The following is a 23,580-nucleotide window of genomic DNA, read 5'->3' as shown; positions in this document are numbered from 1 at the left end:
TTTATAGAGCTCTCCTTGGCCTCTTTGGCCAGGAGCTGCGCAACATAATCGTCATCCATGACCAGATGAGCCGCAGATCGCAGGGCTCCGAGGATGTGGAAGAAGTAGACCGAAGGAAGCGAGAAATACAAATCAAGAGCAATTGTGTACGCTAGACTGCCATATCAAGCAGAACAAAGGTTGAATCCTATTCAGTTGACAAAGAACCGAGAGAGGCGAAGACTAAAGCGCCTTCCAAAAGTTGGACTGACCGCCTTTGATATCTGTTTATTGTATACCCGCAGGTGAACTCGACCCCTCCAAGGCTCTAGCGATCGCAAACCTCGCTGGTTTTTCTTTTCTAGCCAGGTCCTCGATAATCAAGCCCTATCAATATGGAAAACTCGTCATCTGAAGCCCTTGCAGCACTTCAGCAGTTGGAGGAGAATGGCGATTTGAAGAACCGACTCGAGATTATTCGTATCAGCGAGCCAATTTCCACCGAAGTCGGGGGATCATACCCGTCTCCTTCAAAACGAACCTCTGATGTATCCGCTTCAAATTATGATGATCCTACCCCGGCCTCATTGGAGGCCGATCTTGCACATTACAAGGTCCGCACGATGAGCTCAAATACGCGAATGCCCACTGTGCAGAGTGCAGACCAGCAAATACTGATGTTTTCGCATAGGAACTATTCTCTAAGCTGCGATTCTCCTACCTCGAGCAAGTAACAAAAGAAAAGTTCTTGCGCGCCATTGTTGGCGACCCGCCTGTGATTGTCGGACACAATGAGAACATGGAACTGGAGGCACAACTAGCAGAGGTGAAAGCGGAGCTCAAGGCACGGAAAGAAGACGCGCGGATTATGATTGAGGAGATGGAACTAATGGGCCGTGACTTGGCAAGCCGTGAGTGGCCAATGACCCGTGGACGACGAATATGTTGACTGAATCGTTTACCGCGCCTGTGACAGGTTACAAGAATGTCGAACTTCAAACTACACAGCTCTCAACACTGCCTGCTTCAATCGAGAATCTCGAGTCAACCATCGCTGATCTCCGCGCCAAGCAGGTAGCCACCATGGATCCTTCCAATCCCAATACTTCCTCCTCGCAGAACCTTCCTCTTCCCGCGACATTGGCACTGTTAGCGGAACGTGAGGCGGAACTAGCAGCATTGAATCGTCAGCTAGCTACTATGCACAACACATTGCCTCGGAAAACCCGAGAGGCCGAGGCAGTAGAGAGAGAGCGCAGCGTGCTTGAGCGACGGAAGTCAGATGCGATCGCGCAAGCCCGTGAAGCCCAACGCAAGAAGCAACAGGGTGAAAGTGATGGACTAGAAGAGATGGGACGTTGGTACAGGGGAGCAGAAGAGACCTTGAAAGAATTGGTGGGGACTACTCAGACATAATAGTCTGCAGGCCAAGCCCAGGCTTGTGTACGATGAAACGAGGGACGAACGATTGAGCTTAACTTAGATGGGTGGGGATCGGGGAATGGCGTTTAGGATCTACTGTACATATATGGGTCCATGATATTATAATTCTAGGTTACGAATTCGTGCGAATTGAATTGATAAATCGGGTTCCAAATTGAAGCCTTTCGGCTGTTTTAGATTCATTGTATTGCTTGATCGTATAACATGAGACGCTATGCTGCAGTCATTTTGAACCTCCATGGTATGAAGGCGCCCCAAGCGAAACCCGACCGTACTCCTTTTTGTGGGGAATATTGGGAATAATTTACTCCTCATCCTCCTCCTCGGCCTCCTCACCACCGGCGGCGGCAGCGGCCTTCTTGCGGCGAACACGGCCGGGACGGCCACCACCGAAGGGAGAGGTGAGAGAGAAGTCGATGTGCTTCTGGGAGTCGAGACGGACCATGAACGAGGGAACGTTGACGATCTGCTTTCCGACACGGATGTGACGCTGCTTGATGAGGACACGAGCGTGGTGGATAGACTTGGCGAGACCGAGCTTGTAGACACAGGTCTGGAGACGGCGCTCGAGGAAATCATCGGCCTTGAGGGCAAGGACGTAATCGAGCTTCATGCGGGACTCATCGAGCACACCGATGCGGACAAGACGGCGAATGAGGGCATTGCCTTCGAAGAGACGCTTGGGGTCCTTCTCGTCGAGAGTGAGGAGCTCACTGTGGGGAGGATGAAAAATTAGCGCTATGTTCGCAAGATTTGATATGCACAGGTACGATCACTCGAATCCTCGCAAAATTCACAGATTGTTCTTGGCACATACCGAGCAGCACGACGGATCTTGGACAGGGTGAGCTGGACGCGCCACACCTCGCGCTTGTTGCGCAGGCCGAACTCGCCGACAGTCTTCAGTTCAGCATCACTATTGAAAAATTGTTAGGAATTATGAATACGACATAACCAGAAGCACGCTTCTGATCAGTGGCCGGGAAGTACTAACAGACGGGCCGACTCGAAGGCTGTGATGGAGTTAGCCTTCAAATATTCAAATGGATAATTTCGTTGGAAATTCACTTACGGCGACGGGGGACCTTGTAGGTCTTGGAGGAAACGCGACTGCACGGAAATTGATTAGAATACTGCAATTCCTTCAATTTTTGTTGATATACTCACGGGGCCATAGCTGCGGTTAGATGGGCGGAGGTTGTCGACGGGAGGTCGAAGGGTCAAGGACGAATTGAGAATTTGAGTGTGCGCGATGCGAGCCCTAAAGGATCTAGTCCCAATTCGGAAGTAGTATTATGTCAGCTTGATTATGTCATAGAGCCTCTCACCTGGGCAGGCGGGGTCCTTCCAAAAATGGATGGGCTCCACTCTTTACCTTCATCGCCTAAGCATGTCATCTACAGCTATTCGAGATTCTTGAGATATCTGTCCGCATTACTTGATTAGCCATGAGATCTATTTTTACCGAGCACAGCGATACCCTAGAGCATTGTTACGGATCGCCCTGACTCGGGACCTTTCTTGATGTTCCATCAGGCAGATCATCGGAACTGTTTTGCATGATGGTCTCCTGCACTATAACAAACAGCCGAAGCTGAGCCCAAAGGACTCGGGTCGTTTTAGCTGTGTTTAACTCCCATATTCGACTCCTCGTATATAATGGGCGGATGCTGTTTCCCCCACCAGCCCGATTTAGTGGCCACTGTAGAATTAGCGGATCTGGCAAAGAACGGTAATCTGTTCACAGTGTTAAACTCATATTGGTTCTCTAATAGTCATATCCTGGAAATTGGCCTAGAACTGCTAGCTGCTGGATGGTTCTCATCCTGATTCTGGTGTCTTGAGCATCCTATTGTTGTTGCCATGTCAGTGCATTATATTGCATCTCCACCTGACATCCATTGACATCAAGGCTGTATGTCATAGTCGAGTATATCTTTGATACTTAGACCTCTGAAAACTACGACTATAACAATGTGATCCAAAGGGCGTCGATGTGACTGTATACTTGTCTGAGGATGACTTGGAGGGTGAAACCGTGATCTATGGATATGGCTAACAGCATGAGTCTGTTGTTATGTTGCAAAACAGGTTTGGAGGAATAATGGCAACGAACCATAAAGGTCAACAACATTCTGATTACAGGACCTGGCAATGGTAGGGCTCGGTGAGGTGGGCAAATACATTTCTCGCCCAGCACCAACGCTGCCTGCACGGTCACCATCTTGGATGGTTGAAATAGCCACTGCACAAATTGCTATGAGAATTGACTTGAGATACAACATTAAATTTAATTAGGTATCAGTGTGTTTGCAACACGGTGATTTCCGAACGGTTAACATAGACATAGGAAGGGAGGAAGGAGAACAACGACTAACCTTGGAAGTCGATTTCAATGTTGTACATATAGCTAAGGCAATTCAAGCGTTTGATTGGCCGAGTAATAATGGGGCTAACCCAATCTAGAAAATACACTTGCTAATCCTAAAACGGCGTAGCGCACTTTCTTTTAGCGAGGGTCCACAGATTCTGATTATGTCAGTGATCCCACAAATTGTTATCCGACACTCTCGTTTTTTCGTGTTGAAGGCCCCGTCGACAATTAAACCACCAGCACCAACCACAACACCGCCGTCATGCCTCACTCGTACGGTCTGCGCGCCGGCACTCGGGTACGTTTTGATTTCCTCTGCGACACTCGTCTTTTTTATACTGGGAGCACGACCTGGATCAACCGGATACGCCCTTGGGCCTCAGGGAGGATAAGTGCTAACGAAATGATGAACAGTATGCCTTCAGCCGTGGCTTCAAGGAGGCCGGTATGATCCGCCTCTCTACCTACATGAAGACCTACCGGTACGCTCAAAACCATCGAATCTCGAATTAAACGACAAGAATTGAAATCTGACGGATATTTTTTAGTGTTGGTGATATTGTCGACCTCAAGGTCAACGGTGCCGTCCAGAAGGGGTCAGTACACTTCCGAAACTCCCTCCCTGCGCTCTCGCCCAACCGCAGTGACCGACCACTGCGATAATACACAACGGGCAATGCGAAATTGGGAAGAGAAGACGAGAATCTAACAGTCGAACAGTATGCCCCACAAGGTCTACCACGGTAAGACCGGTGTCGTCTACAACGTCACCAAGTCCGCCGTCGGTGTCATCCTCTACAAGAAGGTCGACAACCGCTACCTCGAGAAGCGTATCAGCGTCCGCATTGAGCACGTCCAGCACTCCCGCTCCCGTGAGGACTTCATCAAGCGTGTCAAGGAGAACGCCATCAAGAAGCGTGAGGCCAAGGAGAAGGGTGTCCACGTTCACTTGAAGCGCCAGGCCGTTGGCCCCCGCGAGGCCCACTTCGTCAAGCAGGCTGGCAACAAGCCCGAGACCGTTGTCCCCATCGCCTACGATACCCACATTTAAAGGGCTCGTTATCGAATTGGAACGGTGTGTGCGGTTGTTAGGTGTTTACTGGGTTTTCGCTCCATTTTTGCCTAGACTGAAATGGACTTTGATACATGAGACGAAGCGCAAAGGGTTTCGGATGCCCTGGCACATCTCTCGCCTGTGCATAGATTCCCCTGAATGAAACAAAATCAAAAAATTTCCGAGTTCATGTCTACATTTTTCCCGGTCCGGCATAACTCCCTGAAGAGTTGATTTACTGTTCTAGACCTGTGTTCGTAGTGCTGTTCGTTCTCGCTCTTGACTTTCATCAGCAGCCCATCTTGGAGCTACTTATACTCTGGTCAAGCATGCTCCATACTTCAATTCGTGCTGATTATACTAGATGTAAAGGTTACGAATTTTAAGACTGATACTATGCTGTGGCGAGGATGACATCAATCTGCTAGAATAGGTCCTGCACCGGATGAACTTCATCAACTCCTACCATTTGGCCGTATCCTCCTTTGAAACGTTTCGACTGAGTTTGCCTATCGTCATCTACTCCGATTCTTGTCTGCTGGCATTTCCACGCAGCTCCCACCTTTATGCTGACCCAACTCTATTTTTTTTCAACTCTCATCAGTGTGGCACAGCAAACAAAGAAAGGAAAGGAACCGGCCTATGACGTCGCTCCCTCTAATACCATTGTACTCTTTTCAATGCCAGCACGACACAATGGTACATGCAGACCGACCACTTTGCATGGCAGATACGGGGAAATAGCTAAATGGGCGCAGCAACGGTTAATTGCACCGCCACCATGATATATCATAGTCGAACTAACGTCGCCGAAACGAAGTCGGGCATCATCTCAAGGTTACTATACCCTGGCGACGCACCCACGCCCACTCACCCATTTTCTGTTTTGACCGGTCTGACCTCGCTCGACCCAAAATCCTATCTCAGAATTGTGTAGGCGAAGTACCCGACCGAAAACACTGAAATCTACAGACCGACATTTGGCAAGCAGTCTATGTACTCCTACAAGGTTCTCATGTCCCTGTCAAGCCACTGCTTTCGGAGATGATTGGCCTGATTCTAGCCAGTCCCGATGATGGGCTATCTCTGACCCCTGTCTAGTGAAGATGGGTTGCGCTCGACTTGCATTTTGCCTAATATTATTGAACTTGCGTAAGCATGGTTCGCCCGTTGATCCTTCTATCTTCTGATCAAAGCGCCTGGGTGTTACGGATTTGTTATTGGCTTGTTCATGTTCGTTGATGGGCACCTGGGGCGAGTGAAGAGGTATACGAATGGATATATCCAGAACTTTGTGCCCGATTGCCCAACCCGGAAAGGTTCTGGAAGGGTCAGCTGGTCGAGAGTCAACCCCTTTGTGTTTGAGAATCAGTGTGGCGTAAAGGGGCCGTAAAGTGGAGAGCATAAGATTGTTCTGTTAGGTACGGAGTATTATTTACACTATACTTACTTGATTTCTCTACCGCCGCTTTTATGAGGGCATTCAAGAGTCAGGCCCAAGTAAATTTCAATCCGGGCTCAGAGTTGCCGTCGATCTATATAACTGTATATCTGAAAAGACCACTGAAAAGACATCCCTAGGCCACTTATACGGCTGACTATTCTTGTTAGTATATAACTAATAAAACACTCTATCTTTCCCACTTTCTAGACTTCACAAAACCTGCAAACATTCAAATAGTAATACGGAGTACTTAGAGAGCAGATCTAATCAGACACCTAGGCAGGGGCGTTCTCAGTTTTACTCAGCGAGCGAAAAGCGGCAAGGCCTGAGTACTAAAACGGAAAGAGAACGCCAGTGACAGAAGAAATGACAGCACGTAATTTTGGCCGGATACTTACCATCGTTAATATCTCTCACTTAAGCTGAACGCGTTATTAAACGTACGTTTATTAGATCTACGGAACCCACCACGTGGCAGATGTGGGTGTACAACTCTGGAACGAAGTTGTGGAGTATCGCAATATATATTTTTCGTCCCCAGTCTCAACAAGATCTTTGACGAGATTGCGGTCAACGCCACCGATAACAAGCACAGCGATAAGAAAATTAACGAGATGCTAATCACAATTGACAGCGAGGCCGGTGAGATCAGTATGTAGAGTAGCGGACGTGATCTCCCTATCGTTCACTCCAAAGAGAAGATCTAAGCGCCCGAAATTAATGTATTTCGAGCGGCCTAGATTGTCACCCCTTGTCTAGATTGAAAGATCTTCATGACATACATGCATAGACGCCTAGACTGTTTAATTTAATTTTCTGAGCGGAATAAGCGGGACTTCTTGCCTGGATGCCAAAGTCACGAGCCTGACTAGAAATAAGCTGTTCTAGGAGTGGCATACGGAGTGTACTGCGCCTCCAGTGGCTTGTTCCTAGGAATCTGCAATGTGAATAATGATATCCAAGGGCAAAACAGCAATAGTAAGGAATGCTTCTCGAATGTTTTTTCACGATGGGGAATATTCTCCGCAACTACCGCAACCTGCATTCCATCCTGTCGTGCATGGCTCAGACTCAAAGATCTCACAATATGCGGAGTACAAGCGGTGTAGATTGACAGATCACATATTTGAGTATCTATTTTCTGATGGAATTCTGTCAGTGTCTAGATTCTCGAACAATTCCCCTTTAACACATACTATGTGGAAAGGGTGTGATTGAATCTCTAGTGTGTGTACTGTACACCCCTACACCGACTTTCTACACAACCCATTGGGAACCCATGAGATGGGCTTGAAAATTGAGTTTGGGTATATTGGTGAAGGTCAAGGTGAGATTTGGGTATCTAGATGAGCCTGTCATTGTACGGTGTAGACAAAATATACCCCAAAAAATTGCATAGATCGAGAATACTTGGAATAATGGAGGTCTAGATTTGGGTGAGCGAAGCCACAGTTTTCTATAGATTGTAATTTATGATAACATGAGTACAGAATAGGTATAGTTCATTGCCTTAAACAGGGGTGTATCCACTAGCCCGACGATAGAGATTTCAGGAACAGGATCGTCCTTCGAACTTGGATTTTAATTTATGAATTTACTTTCGAGCATATGCATAATAGTCATGTGTCGTGCCTGACGTGCAGGCATGCAACCCGGGCTTGAGATCGGCAGGGCGGATATAATAGGTTTGAACAAACTAAGTAATTATTACATACTTTGTGCGGAAAAAAAATTTTTTTTTTTTTTGGCCCAATCCATGTCCATCAAGCCAGACTTATCATTTTGCCCTTCTGGGCTCTCCATGTACGGATTGATTCTCTGTGTGGCTTTATCGGCTTTGCTATTTCTTTGCATAGAACAAGAAAGGGGATGGCAAAGAACCTACCGACTTTTAAGCTTCTAGCTCTAGAGCTCTAGCGCGTTGGTCAACACTATGTTGTACATTAAGTATCTAAAATATTCTTGACTTGGGAAATATGTCTCCATACGTATGGGGAACAGATCGTAGATCCTCCACCTTATTTCTTCTAACCTCGTCATTACCACTGCCACTGCCCTGCCTCCATACCAACTACCAAATACCCTAAATCTCCCAAGCCCAGGGTAAAGAACCTTTGCACCCGGGTGGTGCTTCATAGGCAGTGAAATGATCAGAGCAAGCCCTGGATCTATCCTTTAAAACGTCGTATCTTCCCTCTCCAGGGGCCATCATATTCACTCTTCCAGCTCACAGCGAGCATCTTGACTACTTATCTGGAACCCTCCGCCTACAATCATTACACTAGTCTTTCTTGCATCTCCATTGAGCAGCTTCCCTAGCTACCAGTTTCTTCTATTTTGCTTTATTCCCTCCCTCGAAGTCGTGTTCACCGCTATTCTTCACACGCCAATTTCCGCGATTAAGCGTCAAAATGAGCTCCAATAAGTAAGCCAGCCAGTTTTATATCATGCACCGTCAATACCCGCGCTGCCCTGGTAACTTCAATTTTCGATCATCATTGGCGTTATTCAATCAAGAATTCGACTGTCTGTATTCTTGTTCTATCTGCTAATCCTGAATCTCCCTCAGAGCCCCGTCGTCTGACTTCCTCACGACCAAACCCGCCGACACCGCTAGCAAAAACACCACTTCTGGCACCGCGCAGACCTCTTTGTTTACTTCCAGCTCTGAGGCGAAGACAGGAAGCTCATATATGCTTGAGACATGGGCGCAGGCACCCGCTTCGTCGGAACCGTGGTCAACCGCCAAAGCCGCCTATTCATCCCAACCTTAGGCTTTGGCCATGGGGGTTGGTTGATATTGGGTTTTGTCTCCCAAAATTATACAAGGGTACCCTGGGGTGTTTGGTGGCGAACAAGATCGGAGCTTGGGTTTCATCTTTTTGGTTGGGACGCTACTTCTTAGATAGGAAAGGCTTAGATACATTGGTTAACGGTTTGGGGGTGGGGCTTCTGGGGTGTTGCTGATCATTGCTCATAAGATTTTCCTTTCGTCATTTATTTTATTTTATTTTTTGTTTTTGTTTTACATTCTACTTTTCTTATAGGTACAGGGGTGAGCTTACGCGGATAGATAAATGATATATTTCAGATTATGTTTTTTTTCTCTTTTTTTTTTTCTCTCATTCTTCTTCCCAGACCTACTAGAAAGGCGCTTGTGGTCGGGGGTAATACATGACGTATTGCAGGGTTTATTACCGCAATTTTTATTCTACCAAACTAGCAATTAGATATTGTTTCACATGCAAAATTTCCCTCGAGTCAACTCGAAATGTTTTTGCATTCAAACTTTTAATGAACCATGGGAGATAATAGAGCCGCACGGTCTGACCCGGTTCCCCACTTTCTCCAAACTTTGAAACAGATCACTTCCAACCTCTTCCACATCTGTACTGCCACACTGCAATCTGGAAGGTTTCTTTACTGATTTTTTTTTTTTTTTTTTTTTTTTTTCATTCTCCTTCTCTACTCGCTATATGTTTATTTAATTCGTATCCAAAGAATATATATCTGTTTCCCCAATTTCAACTTATTCTATGCGGCCCTTTTCTAATAAGTCTGGTTATGAAAAAAACCACGAAACAACTAGTGATAAAAACCTCCATCTGGTGAGAGGATAAAGTGGGGATGTTTAGTGGCGAAAATCACCAGTTTCGCCCAGATCCCTGTACAAAATACAAAAGTTCAAAGTTAGGGATCCACCCAAGCACAAGGTGAGTTGATTGGTACAGGAACAGGGAGAGAGGGATTGGGCTTGCCGTTGGAGATGATAAAGCTAAACTCGTTAGTAAAAAGCCTGTTTATATTCTGGCCATCCACATACATTGATGGAGGTGGTTGATTTATCCAGACCCTGCAGCAAAATCCCTGATGCAGTTTGCTTTTCAATCATCTGCCCGGAAACTTTATTCTCCATGCCCTGACAGTACTCTGTATGTTGTACTCCGTAGCTCTAAGCCCTTAAGATTACGCTTCACTTGTAGGGGGTGTAAATGGTGGAATTCCAGTCTTTTTGATCATTAGATCTCGCCTTCGCCCCCTATTACCTTCCCCGCACTTGATTCAACATAACATCACCCCTTTTCTTTTTCTCAGCGATGAATATCATTTGTCCAGCAGAGCAGTTTACCAGAGTCTGTGCGTTATAGGATCCATATTATAGTGATTTAATGTTTTTACATCTTCGGAGTACTCCGAATGCCATGATCCTTCGAATTTGGGCTTAATCAGGTGACCTTTACTTTCTAAAATATTATTGTCCCATCCTATCACATTTCCTGTATTTTTCAGATATTGCCTACGGCGGATTCGATGCCGTCCCCGTAAGTCCGATGATCTGGACCCTTCCAAGATCTCAAGCGGCTCAATATAAGGTCAAAGAGAGGATTTTACGCAAGAATCTACAAACTACTCTAGGCTCGTTGCTAGTAAGCCGTATTCAGATCTTCGGGGGAGGGGGGGGTGGTGATAGAGAGGACCCACAAGACCCACAGGATCCACAGGGCAGAGAGGATAGGTAGGCAGGGCAGGGGCAGAGAGGGCAGAGAGGGCAGAGAGGGCAGAGAAGGACAGACAAGACATAGTGAATTTTTGCGGCCGGCCAAACACTTCAATGACCCTAGACTTATGGCCCATTACACGCGAACCGTGTGTTTTGTGTAGAAAAAAAACCACCATACGTTGTGATTCGTAATGGAACCGAAGCATCCGAGCTTCTCGGGGCCATCCATACTCTATGGGGGCTTTAAGCATTTGGCTGGAAATATTCTAACTTTCTGCTTTAATATCCGAAGACCCGATAAATGGAGAAGTCATGAATCCGGAGATATTGACTCTATATGGATTTCGCACTTCCAATTGCCGCGCATTCTTGGTCAATGGTTAAATCTGCCGAGCCGCGAAATTCCTTTTTATTCTTATTTTTTGTCCCATTCTCTTTTGATCATCTGTTTTCATTGGCGTTTATTTTCTTTCGCTCCACTTGTATTCGAACAATACATAGTACTAGTGGGGTACCTTCGTCAGTCCGAACTCCCCAGACTCTATTGTAGATATAAGTTTGCAAATGATCTACACTAACCAAAAGCCACACACGAGGCTGATAATATTAATTTTCAACCACTTACCCCTTCCTCTGGAGATAAGAGTATTTCTTGAATAAAGATCCTCATAGGCCTTAAATAAAAAATTTTGATTATACGCGACTTTCAAGGCTAAAATCGGTTGGTTGCCTTGATGCCCATTACGCATTCGCGCTAGACCGCCTCACTGCTAACCAACTAGGTATGGCGTTGGGATTCATCTCTTCTTATTTTTTATATTTTTTTCTGGTATCTAGGTATTTTTTTCATTTAATTCTGTCGTATTACATGTACATAATGTACCAATTTGTATTCACCCGGGTGGGAATAAGTATGGGGGCGCAGCACTGTACAGTGCCTAATCAACTATAAGTATTCAGATTTCCCTCGAGGTTTGTAATTCTATTCCCCCCCTTCCCCTCCTTAGCTCCAAGAGCCATTATCTTTACTTTAGCGGCATTTACATTCTGTTGGTTATGGACCCCCATTTCAATAATGAGCAGTGGTATAGAGCTCGGGGCTCCTTTGCCTCATCCGAGTGGACTGGTACAGACAATACTGTGAGCGGGTGCCCATCCAGAGATCCCAGCTTCAGAGTACTTATGCTTGACAGGGTCAAACTTATTATCCAGAAGCCTTCTCTTCCGCCGACGTGACGAGCTTGAGCTCGGATCTCCCCCAACAAGATTCCGGATCGATCTACCCCGAGCCCCGTGGTCAAGCACCAGAACCTCCACAGCGACTTAACGATGATCTGGTTTATAAAAGTTATATTGATCCAAGTCGTAATATACCGGATGAATATTTTCTTCAAACCCTAGAAGATCGTCTAGGAAGTTCTATCATCAGCCCAAGAGCGGCAGATAATCTGAGGAATGAGAGCACTACCCTGCAGCCTTCATGGGCCTCCCAGACGCTTCCAGGAGACATCGATCGGACCCCAATGGGGATAGCAAGGTCAACCACTTTTGCTCTACAACCTTCGCTTGGTGGTGCCATGGATCAGGTGCTTGAAACCTACAATGCTTTAGTGTGTAGCCAACCACGGAGTCCTGATCAAATTTCTCAAGCGTTGCAGAACCTTGAAACGATCAAAAATTTCTTTTCTACAAATCTCTCGCCACCTACCATTATATCAACTGAGTCTTCAGAGTCAGAGAAACCAGACAAAGAACCGTATCAATGTTGGATGTGTCCTGTGAAGGAACGAAAGACCCTCAAAGCTTTTGGTACGCTCAAAAGACATTTGATAACGCATGGTATATTCCAGCATGGCTACCGCTGTACAAACTGCAACAAAACCATCCCCCGGCGGGATAGGTTACGTGAACACCTTCTTCATCATCATAACATATCCGGTGTGTCCAAAGAAGCTTTGGAGGAAATGAAAGTGACATTTCCTCATCCAATCCGATGTCGATATCCTCTCTGTAACAAAGAAACACCTTCTTGGAATGTCTATTACGATCACTTCAAGAGACACCGTCCCAATTGCCCCGGTTCGGGGAATGCGTCTACCAGTGGCGATCGGTCTCGTCGCGACGACAATGGTGGCGGAAACGGCGGAAACAGCCATGGCCATGGCCCTGCTCACGGCCCTTCTTTGGCCGGGCCCAGCAATTGGAGCGGACAATCGTTTGACCAATCAAATGGCTGGCCTGGGGGTACTCCTTCCAGCACGAGCTTCGGAGGCTTCAGGAGCAGGAACAGTGGGCGACCTGGTCCCATATCACAGTCTGTTTCTGACAGCCAGCTCAACAGTAGCTACCATCAAAGGGCCAACGATGCCATTGGAGAACACTTGATGGATAACATGCCTCCCCCATCTTTTGAGGCGATGGCTCCCCTCCCCAAAAAGGCCGATGGGAAGCCCAAAACCCTCCCCTCACAAAACCTAGGATTTCCAAGATCCAGTAACTCGACGAAGCGTAAGCGCTCAGATAAACAGAAAGGTCGAGCAGAAGACAAGGCCTCCGATCTGACAAAATGCAAACGCTGCAAGCATCCCATGGCCGGATGCGAACAGTGCGAGTTTGTTCGTGGTTGCCACGAATGTGGCGACATGACTAGGGGGGCTATCCAAGCTGGGGATTCCTCAAGAATACCCGTGCAAGCCCTCCCAGATGCATCTTCCACAATCATCAATTTGAACGAGTCTTACAATGACCCATTGGTGAACTATGTGATGCCCCCGCACATGCTCCCTCAATCGTCTATTCATGATGACCACAATGAAATGATGCAATTCCTGGACCCGGGATCATATGAGAGTATGACCAACTCATTCATGGGTAATCTACACACAAATGACAGATATATCAGGGTGGCCATGGTTCCCGAAAGCCACCCAATCTTGAATGATCTCGGCGGCAAGGTTCAAGGGTCGCCTGTTGTTGAAAGTGATACCAAATTGCTTCGCAGCATTGGACTCAGCGCATCGGATGACCCGCTCTCTTTCAAAGGTCAAGCCAAGGAAATGGGAGAAAAGGTCACCGGTGGTCAAACTCCAGGCCTATACACAGATCTTGTTTTTAGGAACAAAAGATCTTCGACCATTCTAGAAGACCACCAGCCGGTGTCTTCTTGCCAGTGCCCGTGCGTTACCATCCCAACCACCGAATACAAGGCAACGGCGAGCCTTCAGCTGTCGTTAAATGAAAGAGTTGAGATGAAATTCCAACTGTCCCCGGAGCGGGATACCAATCATCCCCTCCGCACGAAAGTGCAGGTCTTCGTGAAACTTTTCACGCTCCGCGCATCGGCAGCACGGTCAAAAGCCAAGCAGAGAGCTCCCTCAATTACATCCGAAACCACCCTTAACGAGGACCCTGATTCCGATGCGGATTCAGAACAGGAGCTCACCCTCACTTCGCTTTCGGGTTCCGAGATTACTCCACTAGTCCACTGGGATGAGCAAGACTGGTCGTTTGACTTCCCCATCAAGTGGGCTATACTGAAACTAGCCGGGTGGACCAGCGGAATAGATGCCGAGACGTGTCAAAAGCTTTTGCTCTCTGATCCCGGTCAAATACTGGACTTGATATCTATCTACATTTTGTGCAAATTCAAGGGTTCTTGGTTGCGGATGGATCGCAATGGGGTCGGTCCCTTTCTGAACCTCTAAAAGCATACCCCGTACCCCCTTCACGTACCCCTACCTATACCCCCATTCATTCATGCTTCTACCTGTGTCTAATACCCCCTACAACTTCGTGTTTTACTAATTTTCTTTCATATTCCCATGTTTTTGTTTTCCGTCGTGCCATATTCCATATAAAACCCTCCTGTACAAGTTTGTATACTGCGCGATTGGGCATCGAACTTCGAGGAGATACACAATGTCGTCATGCGTTCATGGGAGGCTTACTACTTACATGACATTTATGAATCATAAGATTGGACACGAAATGAAATACGATTCATGCGCTACGAATCTCTTTCCAGTCTCTATTCTAGGTAACTGAACTGCCACTATAAAGTTTCTCAGAAATCGGGTTGTGTTTCTCGGTGCAGCGTTAATGATTGGCCTTGCCTGCACTGCCGCGTCAGGCTGTACTACCTGGTCTGCCTTGGGCATACACAAAAAGTATATACTCTCTATATGAGCTGGAGTGTACTCACCTTTTGGTGCGAGATATTAAACTAAGGTTGACTACGTATTCGATGCAGGGGTATTGCATTGCATAACCTCGCATATACGTAACTCAAGCATAGATGTACTAGCTACTCCGTACCTGCAGACATATTAATCGTTATATATCACTTCTCAAATCACGATTGGGCGATGGGAGAGTGATGCGAGAATATTGTGTCTTCTCTATACCCTTTCTTGCGGAGTCTCCGCCCCAACCCGACTATGTATGTTGTAGCTAATTACTTGGATATACGTACATCTCTGTATCTAGAAAATGAATAATGGAAATTGGAAAATGGAAAATAGAAAAAAAAGAAGTGTTATCCTAATACACCTTGGAAGAAAAATCGAAAAGTTAGCTAGAACCAGAACTAGTAGGAAGATCCCATGAAAACAACCTCAACCTTGCTAGTTCGGCAGCAATTCCATCCCTGAGCATGAGAAAGCAACCATAAATGAATATGGAAAAACTTCTCATCTCGAATCTGAAGCAAACTCAATGCGCCCTGAAAACAATCATGATCCGTAACCAGAGGCTCTACGTAGAGCCAATCGACGCGCGCATAATTTTAAGCAAAAAGCCCTAACGGGCTGTCGCTCAAGCGCAACGGGCCGGGTTTCTTAGTCTTGACGGCTGCGCTTCGCGCCGTGGGGGTTCCAGGAACCTCCGTCGGAGGTAGGGCCCTGATTGTTGGTATTATTGGGATTGTTGGGGTTGAAGTAGCCCTGATTGAATCCGGGGTTGGGGCCTTGGAAACCTTGTGGTCCTAGATAAGGTCAGAAATGAACGAAGAATAGTCAATATATCAGAATCGCTTACCTTGCATCGGCATGTTGCCTCCCATGCCACCAGGCATGCCGCCGCCCATCATTGGATTCATACCACCCATCGGGTTCATGCCCATGCCACCCATGGGGGGAGTCATAGTAGGCATACCCATCATGTTGGGGCCACCGCCCATTGCATTCCCACCACGACCACCTCGCATACCACCTCGCATACCACCACCCATCATGTTGCCGCGATTGTTGAATCCAAAGTTCTGCATGCCGCCCATCGGGGCACCCTGGAAGCCACCCATCATGGGGTTGTGAGCGCCTTGGAATCCACCCATGGGGTTGAAGTTGTTGCGGTTGTTAAAGTTATTGTTCATGTTGCCGCCCATGCCGCCGCGGTTGAAGCCGCCTCGGCCGCGGAATCCGCCGCCGGCGTGGTTGTTCATGCCGAAGTTAGGGTTGTTACCGGCGTTGTGGGGTGCGCCGCCGCCGCGACCGCCACCGTTACGCGCCGGGGTATCCTTAGGAAGTGTCTTAAACGGGTTCTGGTGTGCGAGGGTGTACTGCACGGTGTGCTTGCGGGTGGGACCACCATTCCTTTCAATACTGTGTTTAGTTGCGGTCGCTGCATGGGCGGTAGTGAACTCAACGAATGCTTGACTATCGAGGTTCAAAATGTTAGTTTTAACGTTCAACATCGTCTTTGAGCGCGACCGAGAATGTACATACCCCTTGCTCTTGCCGTTCACTTTGTGCTCGCTGAAGGTCACATCCTTCAACTGGTTCTCAACTCCGGCCTGGTTAACCCAGCCTCGAATCTCATCATCGGTGGTCCACCAGGATAGATCCGAAATAAGCAATGCAGTGGTAGCACCGGGATCCACGGATTGGTCCTCGTACTCCTTTCGCTTGACTCCCTGAGGGGGGGCAGGCAGACCGTGGTTGGGTGCTTGCTGCTGGGGGACAGCTGGAGCTCCGTTGTTGTTCAGCTGCTGGTTCTGAGTGGCAGCAGGGTTCTCCTGTTTGACAGTGTTAGAAGATCCAGTGCCAGAGTCGGGCTGATTCTCGGCCTCGTCTAGGACGAGCTCAGAATCCTCCTGCTTGAACTCGCCAGGCTCATTGGCGTTGTAAGTTCCATCGCCGTAGATGTCAATGTCGAAGTTATCATCGTCGGTAGCCATTGCGAACTAAATTAATGTCCTCTTTCCGGGACTGAATCTCAAGAAAAGTATTGAAATTGCCTGAGTAGCTGATGTGCGATAGTACAGGCCCTTCTTCTTGATCCTTTCCGCTTCTGAGTCAAGGAAAGTGCATGTCTGCAAGTACAAGGAAACAATTAGCATTAAGCAAAAAAACAATGAAAAGTCACGACTGGTGCAGGGGTAGCGCGATTCCGTATTAGCTCCCAACAGCCCGTCGGACACGTCCTCACACGGTAAAGCGAACGGAAAATTGGCCCCGAAGGGTAACATAGGAAGGGCAGACATGAGAACAGGAGGCCCAAGGCCAGACAATACGTACAATCCGAAGCGAAGAACCGCTTCCGGTAGAACACGACTTGCGCGAGCTGCAGACGCGGTGTACAAGAAGGATATGAAGCAGGCTTGTTCCGTGAATTAACGGATACAAAGGAAAAGGAAAAAGAAGACAAAACTGCCACAGACAGGCAGCTAATGATGAAGAAATGGATGGAGAGGAGATGGTTAGAGAGACAGAAGGGGAGAGGGAAGACAGGGGAAGGAAGTAAATGGCGAGGGGTACAACGCGCGCCGAGAAATAGGTCTCAATCAAATTCGGTTCCTTCGCGACGCCAGAGAACTTAGGCTGGAGGTTGATGGCGTTGACGATGTAATCGCGAACGGCGGGCCAGACTTCCAAGGGAGCTGGAGGTGGAACAAATATTATCCCGCCCCAGAAAGGCCAATTGGTCATTCCGGAGAAACCACCTGTTCTTCCTTTTTGTCACTTCATCTTCCTCAGCTCTTAATCTTTTCATAATTTCTGGTTCTTTTTTTTCGCAATCATGTCTGAGACCTTCCAAGAGCTTGCTGATATCCCTAAGGATTTCATCCGGGATGGCTCCCAATTCGTTCGTCGCTGCACCAAGCGTATGTTGATCGACAGTCATGATCACGCGAATTCCTAACTAACTTTCATGAAATAGCCGACAAGCGTGAATTCATCAAGATCAGCCAGGCAGTTGGCATGGGATTCCTCGTTATGGTATGTGTTGTACCATTTTAGCAGCCCCTGGGTTGCATCTCATGGCGGAATAACTGACATCGCCGATAGGGAGCCATTGGTTACTTCGTCAAGCTGAGTATGTGTTCTAGAATGCAGATATTAATCTGCGCATGCAGAATGCATTATTTATACTAACCTGCTTGTTATAGTTCACATCCCCGTTAACCAAGTGCTGGTTGGTGGCGCCTAAGGGAGAGGCACTCAAATCATCCAAGCTGAGAGAGATGAGAAGAGGTTGAATATGGGGGGAAGTGCGGACTGGAAAAGATTAGGACGATAAGAGACAAACATCGGGGGCATCCTGCATTACAGGCAACAGAAAGACACCGCTCTATCGCCTCTAAACCCCATGGCCTACCCCGCGAACCCCCCGAAACCGCCCTGGAGTGCCCGCCTTCCCATACGGCAAATCATTTTTCCCTTTACGTTTTGAATTTCCATGGCGATCACCACTTGGCGCTTTTTTGGCGAGCGATAGGAGGCAGAGCATGATCGCCATCTATGAGATACCACCGTTTTTCGCATCCTGTATCAATAGGGGACCTTGTTTTACTTAATACACACCCTTGACACATTACTTCCATCTACATTTTCTTGATATTGGGGTTTCTGAATAGTCCAAGACCATATCTACCATCGTGGACTGGGCGAAATGACGTATGTATTGCATTAGTCAAATGAAATTCGACTACTATGGAGTATATATTGCCCAAAAGATATATTGATCAAGATCCCCAGAATGTGCAAAATCAAAATCCAACCATGAATGCTTCGGGGGGAAAGGGATAATTATGCCTAGTCACATTGTCCGTACATGGATGTATGCATCTCTTACCACATTGCATCCTCTGATTCCGTTTCACCAACCCATCTACGAACAGGCCGACTGCGCAATGGACGCCGGGGTCGACCATATGGTGCGTTCTCGCGGTATTCGTCGAATTCGGGGATATATCGTAGTCTATCGTCATAACTCTTTCCAATCGGTGGGTCTCCCTCGTCTTTAGCAGCACCGGCATTCCAAGAATGCACGGTACAAGTGCCAGTAGATAAGCCCCAGCCATTCCAAGAAGTTGCTGAATACAGGATTAGCAATGCACACTCAAGCCAATGTTCTGGGATATAGTTCCTACCTGCTAGTACTGGGGCACTTGGATGCCAGCTTGCATCCCGAACGCAAGTCCTCCATATCATCTCTCCGCTCATCTCATATGCTGTAGCATAGGCATCTGGATCACGTGGCCGAGAATTAAGCGTGGCTTGGCCAACATCAATGGTGCCGGCTAGGGTAGCATCCAAGTTGTAGACATAAACCTTGCCATCCTCACTGCCACTGTAAACATAGCGTGAGTTTGTACTTCCCGGTGGCGAGAAGTGACAGCGGATCAGGGTTTTGAGGACTCGGTGACCCCGGTATGTAACAACAGAGCAGTCATTCTTGGCATTTCTGCGATATTGGTCTGGATACTGCTCGAACCGGTAATCGAAGCCTGTTGTATAGTCGACTGGATCGATGTTTTCCATATCGGCGGATGTCATCATCTTGCGCAGATCCCAAAGCTTCATAGTTTGGTCTTTGCTGTTGGATAAGACGTATCGACCATCGCCCTTGCTGTCAACGTAAGTCACTCCCTCAGTGTGGCCCATAAAGGCACCGGCTTCACGTCCATCACCCATTGACCGTCGATCCCAAACTCGAATTGTCGTGTCATCCGATCCAGAGTACAGGATGTGTGGTGATGACGTGTCGCCGTAACAAACAGCATTAACATGATGCTGATGTCGATCCCGTAGGTTTAGAACTGGTTGTCGTGTTTCTAGATCATAAACGATGACCGAGTCTTCTGATGTACCGGCGACAACCTCACGTCCGTCTCCGGAGAATCGAAGAGACCAGATCTATTGACAATGCACCAGGTTAGCCATTGGAATCCAATTGAAGCATTCATTCACATACTCCAAAATGTGAACCACCCCAGCCCCGTCTTCTACTTTGGCCTGGTGGAGTAGACATATCTAAAACGGTAGGGTCTGAATTGTCCTCCGGGTCTGTCGTGGCCATATATGCCTGGCTTCGTATTGAGCTATAGACAAGGAAGCGGTTGTCGGGGCTCAGCGTTGCATCGGTGATGGTCCACTGACCAAACGGATAATCGACGGTTTTGTAATATTTCCAGTCATAGGGATTGGATGTGTCGTACATCCGAACCTTGAAATCTTGTGCACAGCAGAAAAAGAAATTCCCGTCATCCGAGAACTGGCCTGAATAACTTCGCGTCTCATAGTGAATGATCTTATCCGCAGTCGAACTTGGAATGAGGCCCTAGCAGGAACCAAAAATATGCATTAGTCCTACTCGTTATTATCATCACCCACGCCCAGACTATACACTTAGCCTACCTGGGAGATGGATTGACTAGCTCGTTTCCGAACTCCATCGGTATCAATGCCTAGTTCTCGCCACATCAGGCTTGTCGCTAAGAACTTCTTGCGCTGTCTGAGCCGATCGCCGTAGAATTGGTCAGTTCCAAAATGGCCTTCGCCCATCAACTTCTTGCCCTCCGGGTTAGGAACTGGTGGAAGTGTAACCCTTTCTGTGGATCGTCTGGCTCGAAGGCGATTTCGGAATATGGGCATGAAATCCTCGTCGCTTAACTCATCGTCTTCATTTTCCAGCTGCTCTTGTTCTTCTTCCATGGCGGTCGGCCAGCCGTTGGCTTGGAGGATATGTTGTAAACCACTGGATGCAAGCAGCTCGAACAATCGGGAAGCTGGGACTGTAGTTCATGAGCAATTGTACTGATACTATTTAGATATATCGATCGCAGCATACCGCGTGTATGCCCCTCATTCAGGTCGTCTGTATCCTCACTCTCGTCCGAATCATCCGCTGTAAGCTCAATCTGAATGTTTCCGATGCTGATGTGGGAATGGTCTATCACAACAAAGCAGTTAGCCCATTTGTATACTATTTTGAGAACCTAGGTTTTGGTCTTGCCATCTGCAACTCCAAAGCCCATTTGGTGACCTTCATTGGATATGTTGTCGTCCTGTGCGTCATCGTCCCTGGACGTCTCTAGTGCGGCGTGGTATTCGGCATTCTGCTCGTCATCTTCCGGCCATTCGCGGGTAGGGTGCCAAATCCCTTCTGAACCCCTTGAAGATTCTCTCCCATTATCAGATGTCCTTGAACTCATGGTGTAATAGCTGTGATAGTGACAGATGAGGGGATATGGTGCTTATCGATACATAGTTGATAAGTCCGAATCTCCGTCACCGCCTTCCGAACGAACATTACTAAGGTCATCATCATCCCCCAGAATATATAGACCTCGGGATCTTAATAGGACTTGTCCAATGTAAAGGACTATACTCAATATATAGGCCGTAATGAATATGTATAGTTGGAATACTAATCTCTGCAATGAGAATCTTCAGTGTACAGCCGAATTGACTTAATTTAGAACTTCCCCTTTGTGGACCAAGCATTCTATTTATAAATTTGTCTGATAGCTGTGATACCTGCTTCTTGTTACCCGCTCCAGCGCCGTAGTTTTGGTGCAGTTGAATTATATCATTTCGTGCAAATACAACACTCAACTTACCCTCCAAGAGCTAAGGAGGGCATATTACATGTAGAAAAGAAGAAGTGTGTGATAAATGCACCTTTAGCTTTTGCATATGCATATTATTTAGGAATCATACCAATGTCGGGGAATGAAAGCGAATGACATGGTCATAGGGTAGGGCAAGCTACGCCCTAAAAGAATCCCATCTTGTCATATATGAAAGGAGAATATTGAGCTCTAGCGGTAAGTTGCTCAATATCGTACTTTATCAGCTGACTCTTTATCTATGGCCTAATCAACAACTCCCAGGTTCCCTTTATTCCCCCTAACATCCAAACACATGCACCAACTTCAATGGACAAATTATCCGATAAAACCACAGAAATCCCTAAGCCCTTCCCCACGTTAGACAATAGTGGCCACATCCAACTTCAAGTCCCGGGATTTAAAGATATCCCAATCCATTATGAGCTTCCATGCTTCCATCCAAGGTGCGCTTCGCACACGGAATGCAGGAGTGGTGACAAGCCCCTGCAGTGACAGCCCGCGAGTTAGCCATGGTCGCTGTGGTGAACCAGCTCACCGACCGCCCAGAGGGGCATGTTGATATAATTAACGACCAGCTTGTCGCGGACTGGCGCAAAGAGATCTTTGCCACAACACCCCTGATGAGCAAAATGGTGTGGACCTGGTGTGTGAAGGAGCTAAGACATAAAGCTGTCTATTTCCGCGAGAATCAACAAGTTCGGGTGCTTGACACGGGATTCTATGTGTGTAAATTAGATACAACGGCTCTGAGCGCTCTGGCTGGGGCATTTGGGCGGTTGGCTTCTTTCCTGCTCGAGCAGGAGCTGGAGCAGGGGGGTCAGTATTCACAGTCTAGCCAGGTATCTAATCTCGTCGATCCGTTGTTATTCCCCTTGGTTTATGGGAGAAGTCTGGTCTTAGGGGATCGAGGGAAAGTGGACCTGCACAACATGTTGGGCTCCTACAACGATGCGGCAGTCGCACCAAAACATTTCGATGGACGGTTTGACTCTGACATTGTGCAGAAGAGCATAGAGAAATATAATTATGCACCCGAGGGGGTTTCCTGTGAAAGCCCCAGATTGTATCGCTGGAGTTCGAATTATCAATGTCTTCCGTGTGAGGTGGGGTTTCTCGAGGAGTCTGGAACGGAGATGTAGATTACCTCATACATCAATAACCTCGTTCATAAGGGGCTATATCAGGCTGTTGAGAAACTTGTCTCCCTGGCAATCAAGCCATGGAATGATTGCCTGGTCCAGGGGCAGCGTGACTGGAAAGATGATTTCAATCAAGGACAGCTAGGACCCGTTCCACTGTGAATCATCACGTACGGGATTGAATGGGAGAATGAACTTCCTGAGTGGGCCAATGCTTTCTGCGTGCCTTCAGAATCCAGAAAAGAGGCGTACCGCAGAGCCCAAGAGAGCGTACAGATCAGCAAGGGTGACAAAACAAAAGAGGGCAGGAAGAAACACCGCAGGGACGACTGGTCACATTCCCCAGTGTTTTGGAGCACCGACTCGAACCATTCCAGCTGGCTGATCCGGCTCTTCCTGGACATTATCAGACAATCAAGCTTTACCTAGTTGACCTGCACTACCGGGTATGTTCCACCCGCAATGTGCCCCCACAGCAGCATCACTGGTGGGCAGAAGAAGTGGGCAACGAACTTTCATTGGCTGGGCGACTGCCCCCCCGAACTGGTGGATGCGGTTTTCCAGGAAACGGGCAGCTGGCCGATGGGGATACAGGAAGCGAGACTGCACCGACGGGAACTCATCAAGGAGCACCGTTGGAACGAGATGACCAGGCTAGGTAGTATGCCTGGTCCTGGCTCTGAATAACATGATGGTAGGAAGTTCTAGTCCTAGGAAAGGAGAGGCAAAAGCAGAACGACTCGACATATTCTTTGTTCACGAAGAAAGGCATGGAGAATATATCAAGCGAATGA

The 23,580-nt window shown here is 47.5% G+C and overlaps 8 protein-coding genes across 8 annotated transcripts; 5 read left to right on the top strand and 3 right to left on the bottom strand.

Moving 5' to 3' along the window:
• Positions 1-374: 374 nt before the first annotated feature.
• Positions 375-1,462, top strand: PGRI_049730 (uncharacterized protein; the record flags this gene model as incomplete). The annotated part of the gene is made up of 4 exons (XM_040792686.1): positions 375-593; positions 671-890; positions 956-1,340; positions 1,399-1,462. The coding sequence occupies 4 exons, from the start codon at positions 375-377 to the stop codon at positions 1,460-1,462; spliced, it is 888 nt and encodes a 295-aa protein (XP_040644653.1).
• Positions 1,463-1,726: 264 nt separating this feature from the next.
• On the bottom strand, positions 1,727-2,597 carry PGRI_049720 (40S ribosomal protein uS4; the record flags this gene model as incomplete). The annotated part of the gene is made up of 5 exons (XM_040792685.1): positions 1,727-2,135; positions 2,240-2,338; positions 2,417-2,435; positions 2,495-2,532; positions 2,590-2,597. 5 exons carry the CDS (start codon positions 2,595-2,597, stop codon positions 1,727-1,729), a joined length of 573 nt encoding a protein of 190 aa, XP_040644652.1.
• Positions 2,598-4,058: 1,461 nt separating this feature from the next.
• PGRI_049710 (60S ribosomal protein eL21) lies at positions 4,059-4,847 on the top strand (the record flags this gene model as incomplete). Its single annotated transcript, XM_040792684.1, has 4 exons — positions 4,059-4,094; positions 4,211-4,278; positions 4,345-4,392; positions 4,517-4,847. 4 exons carry the CDS (start codon positions 4,059-4,061, stop codon positions 4,845-4,847), a joined length of 483 nt encoding a protein of 160 aa, XP_040644651.1.
• Positions 4,848-12,557: 7,710 nt separating this feature from the next.
• On the top strand, positions 12,558-14,499 carry PGRI_049700 (uncharacterized protein; the record flags this gene model as incomplete). The annotated part of the gene is made up of 3 exons (XM_040792683.1): positions 12,558-12,604; positions 12,646-12,733; positions 12,853-14,499. 3 exons carry the CDS (start codon positions 12,558-12,560, stop codon positions 14,497-14,499), a joined length of 1,782 nt encoding a protein of 593 aa, XP_040644650.1.
• Positions 14,500-15,630: 1,131 nt separating this feature from the next.
• Positions 15,631-16,967, bottom strand: PGRI_049690 (Nucleotide-binding, alpha-beta plait; the record flags this gene model as incomplete). Its single annotated transcript, XM_040792682.1, has 3 exons — positions 15,631-15,776; positions 15,830-16,446; positions 16,516-16,967. The coding sequence occupies 3 exons, from the start codon at positions 16,965-16,967 to the stop codon at positions 15,631-15,633; spliced, it is 1,215 nt and encodes a 404-aa protein (XP_040644649.1).
• Positions 16,968-17,809: 842 nt separating this feature from the next.
• On the top strand, positions 17,810-18,220 carry PGRI_049680 (translocon subunit SSS1; the record flags this gene model as incomplete). Its single annotated transcript, XM_040792681.1, has 4 exons — positions 17,810-17,894; positions 17,951-18,009; positions 18,079-18,106; positions 18,180-18,220. The coding sequence occupies 4 exons, from the start codon at positions 17,810-17,812 to the stop codon at positions 18,218-18,220; spliced, it is 213 nt and encodes a 70-aa protein (XP_040644648.1).
• Positions 18,221-18,861: 641 nt separating this feature from the next.
• On the bottom strand, positions 18,862-21,227 carry PGRI_049670 (WD40 repeat domain-containing protein; the record flags this gene model as incomplete). Its single annotated transcript, XM_040792680.1, has 6 exons — positions 18,862-19,106; positions 19,164-19,929; positions 19,988-20,353; positions 20,431-20,807; positions 20,864-20,965; positions 21,059-21,227. 6 exons carry the CDS (start codon positions 21,225-21,227, stop codon positions 18,862-18,864), a joined length of 2,025 nt encoding a protein of 674 aa, XP_040644647.1.
• Positions 21,228-22,156: 929 nt separating this feature from the next.
• On the top strand, positions 22,157-22,786 carry PGRI_049660 (uncharacterized protein; the record flags this gene model as incomplete). The annotated part of the gene is made up of 1 exon (XM_040792679.1): positions 22,157-22,786. One exon carries the CDS (start codon positions 22,157-22,159, stop codon positions 22,784-22,786), a length of 630 nt encoding a protein of 209 aa, XP_040644646.1.
• Positions 22,787-23,580: the final 794 nt, after the last annotated feature.

Source organism: Penicillium griseofulvum (assembly GCF_001561935.1).
Source record: "Penicillium griseofulvum strain PG3 chromosome Unknown contig_84, whole genome shotgun sequence".
Classification (NCBI taxonomy): domain Eukaryota; kingdom Fungi; phylum Ascomycota; class Eurotiomycetes; order Eurotiales; family Aspergillaceae; genus Penicillium; species Penicillium griseofulvum.
The sequence above is the reverse complement of the archived record's forward strand: the minus strand, read 5'-3'. Positions and strand labels throughout refer to the sequence as shown.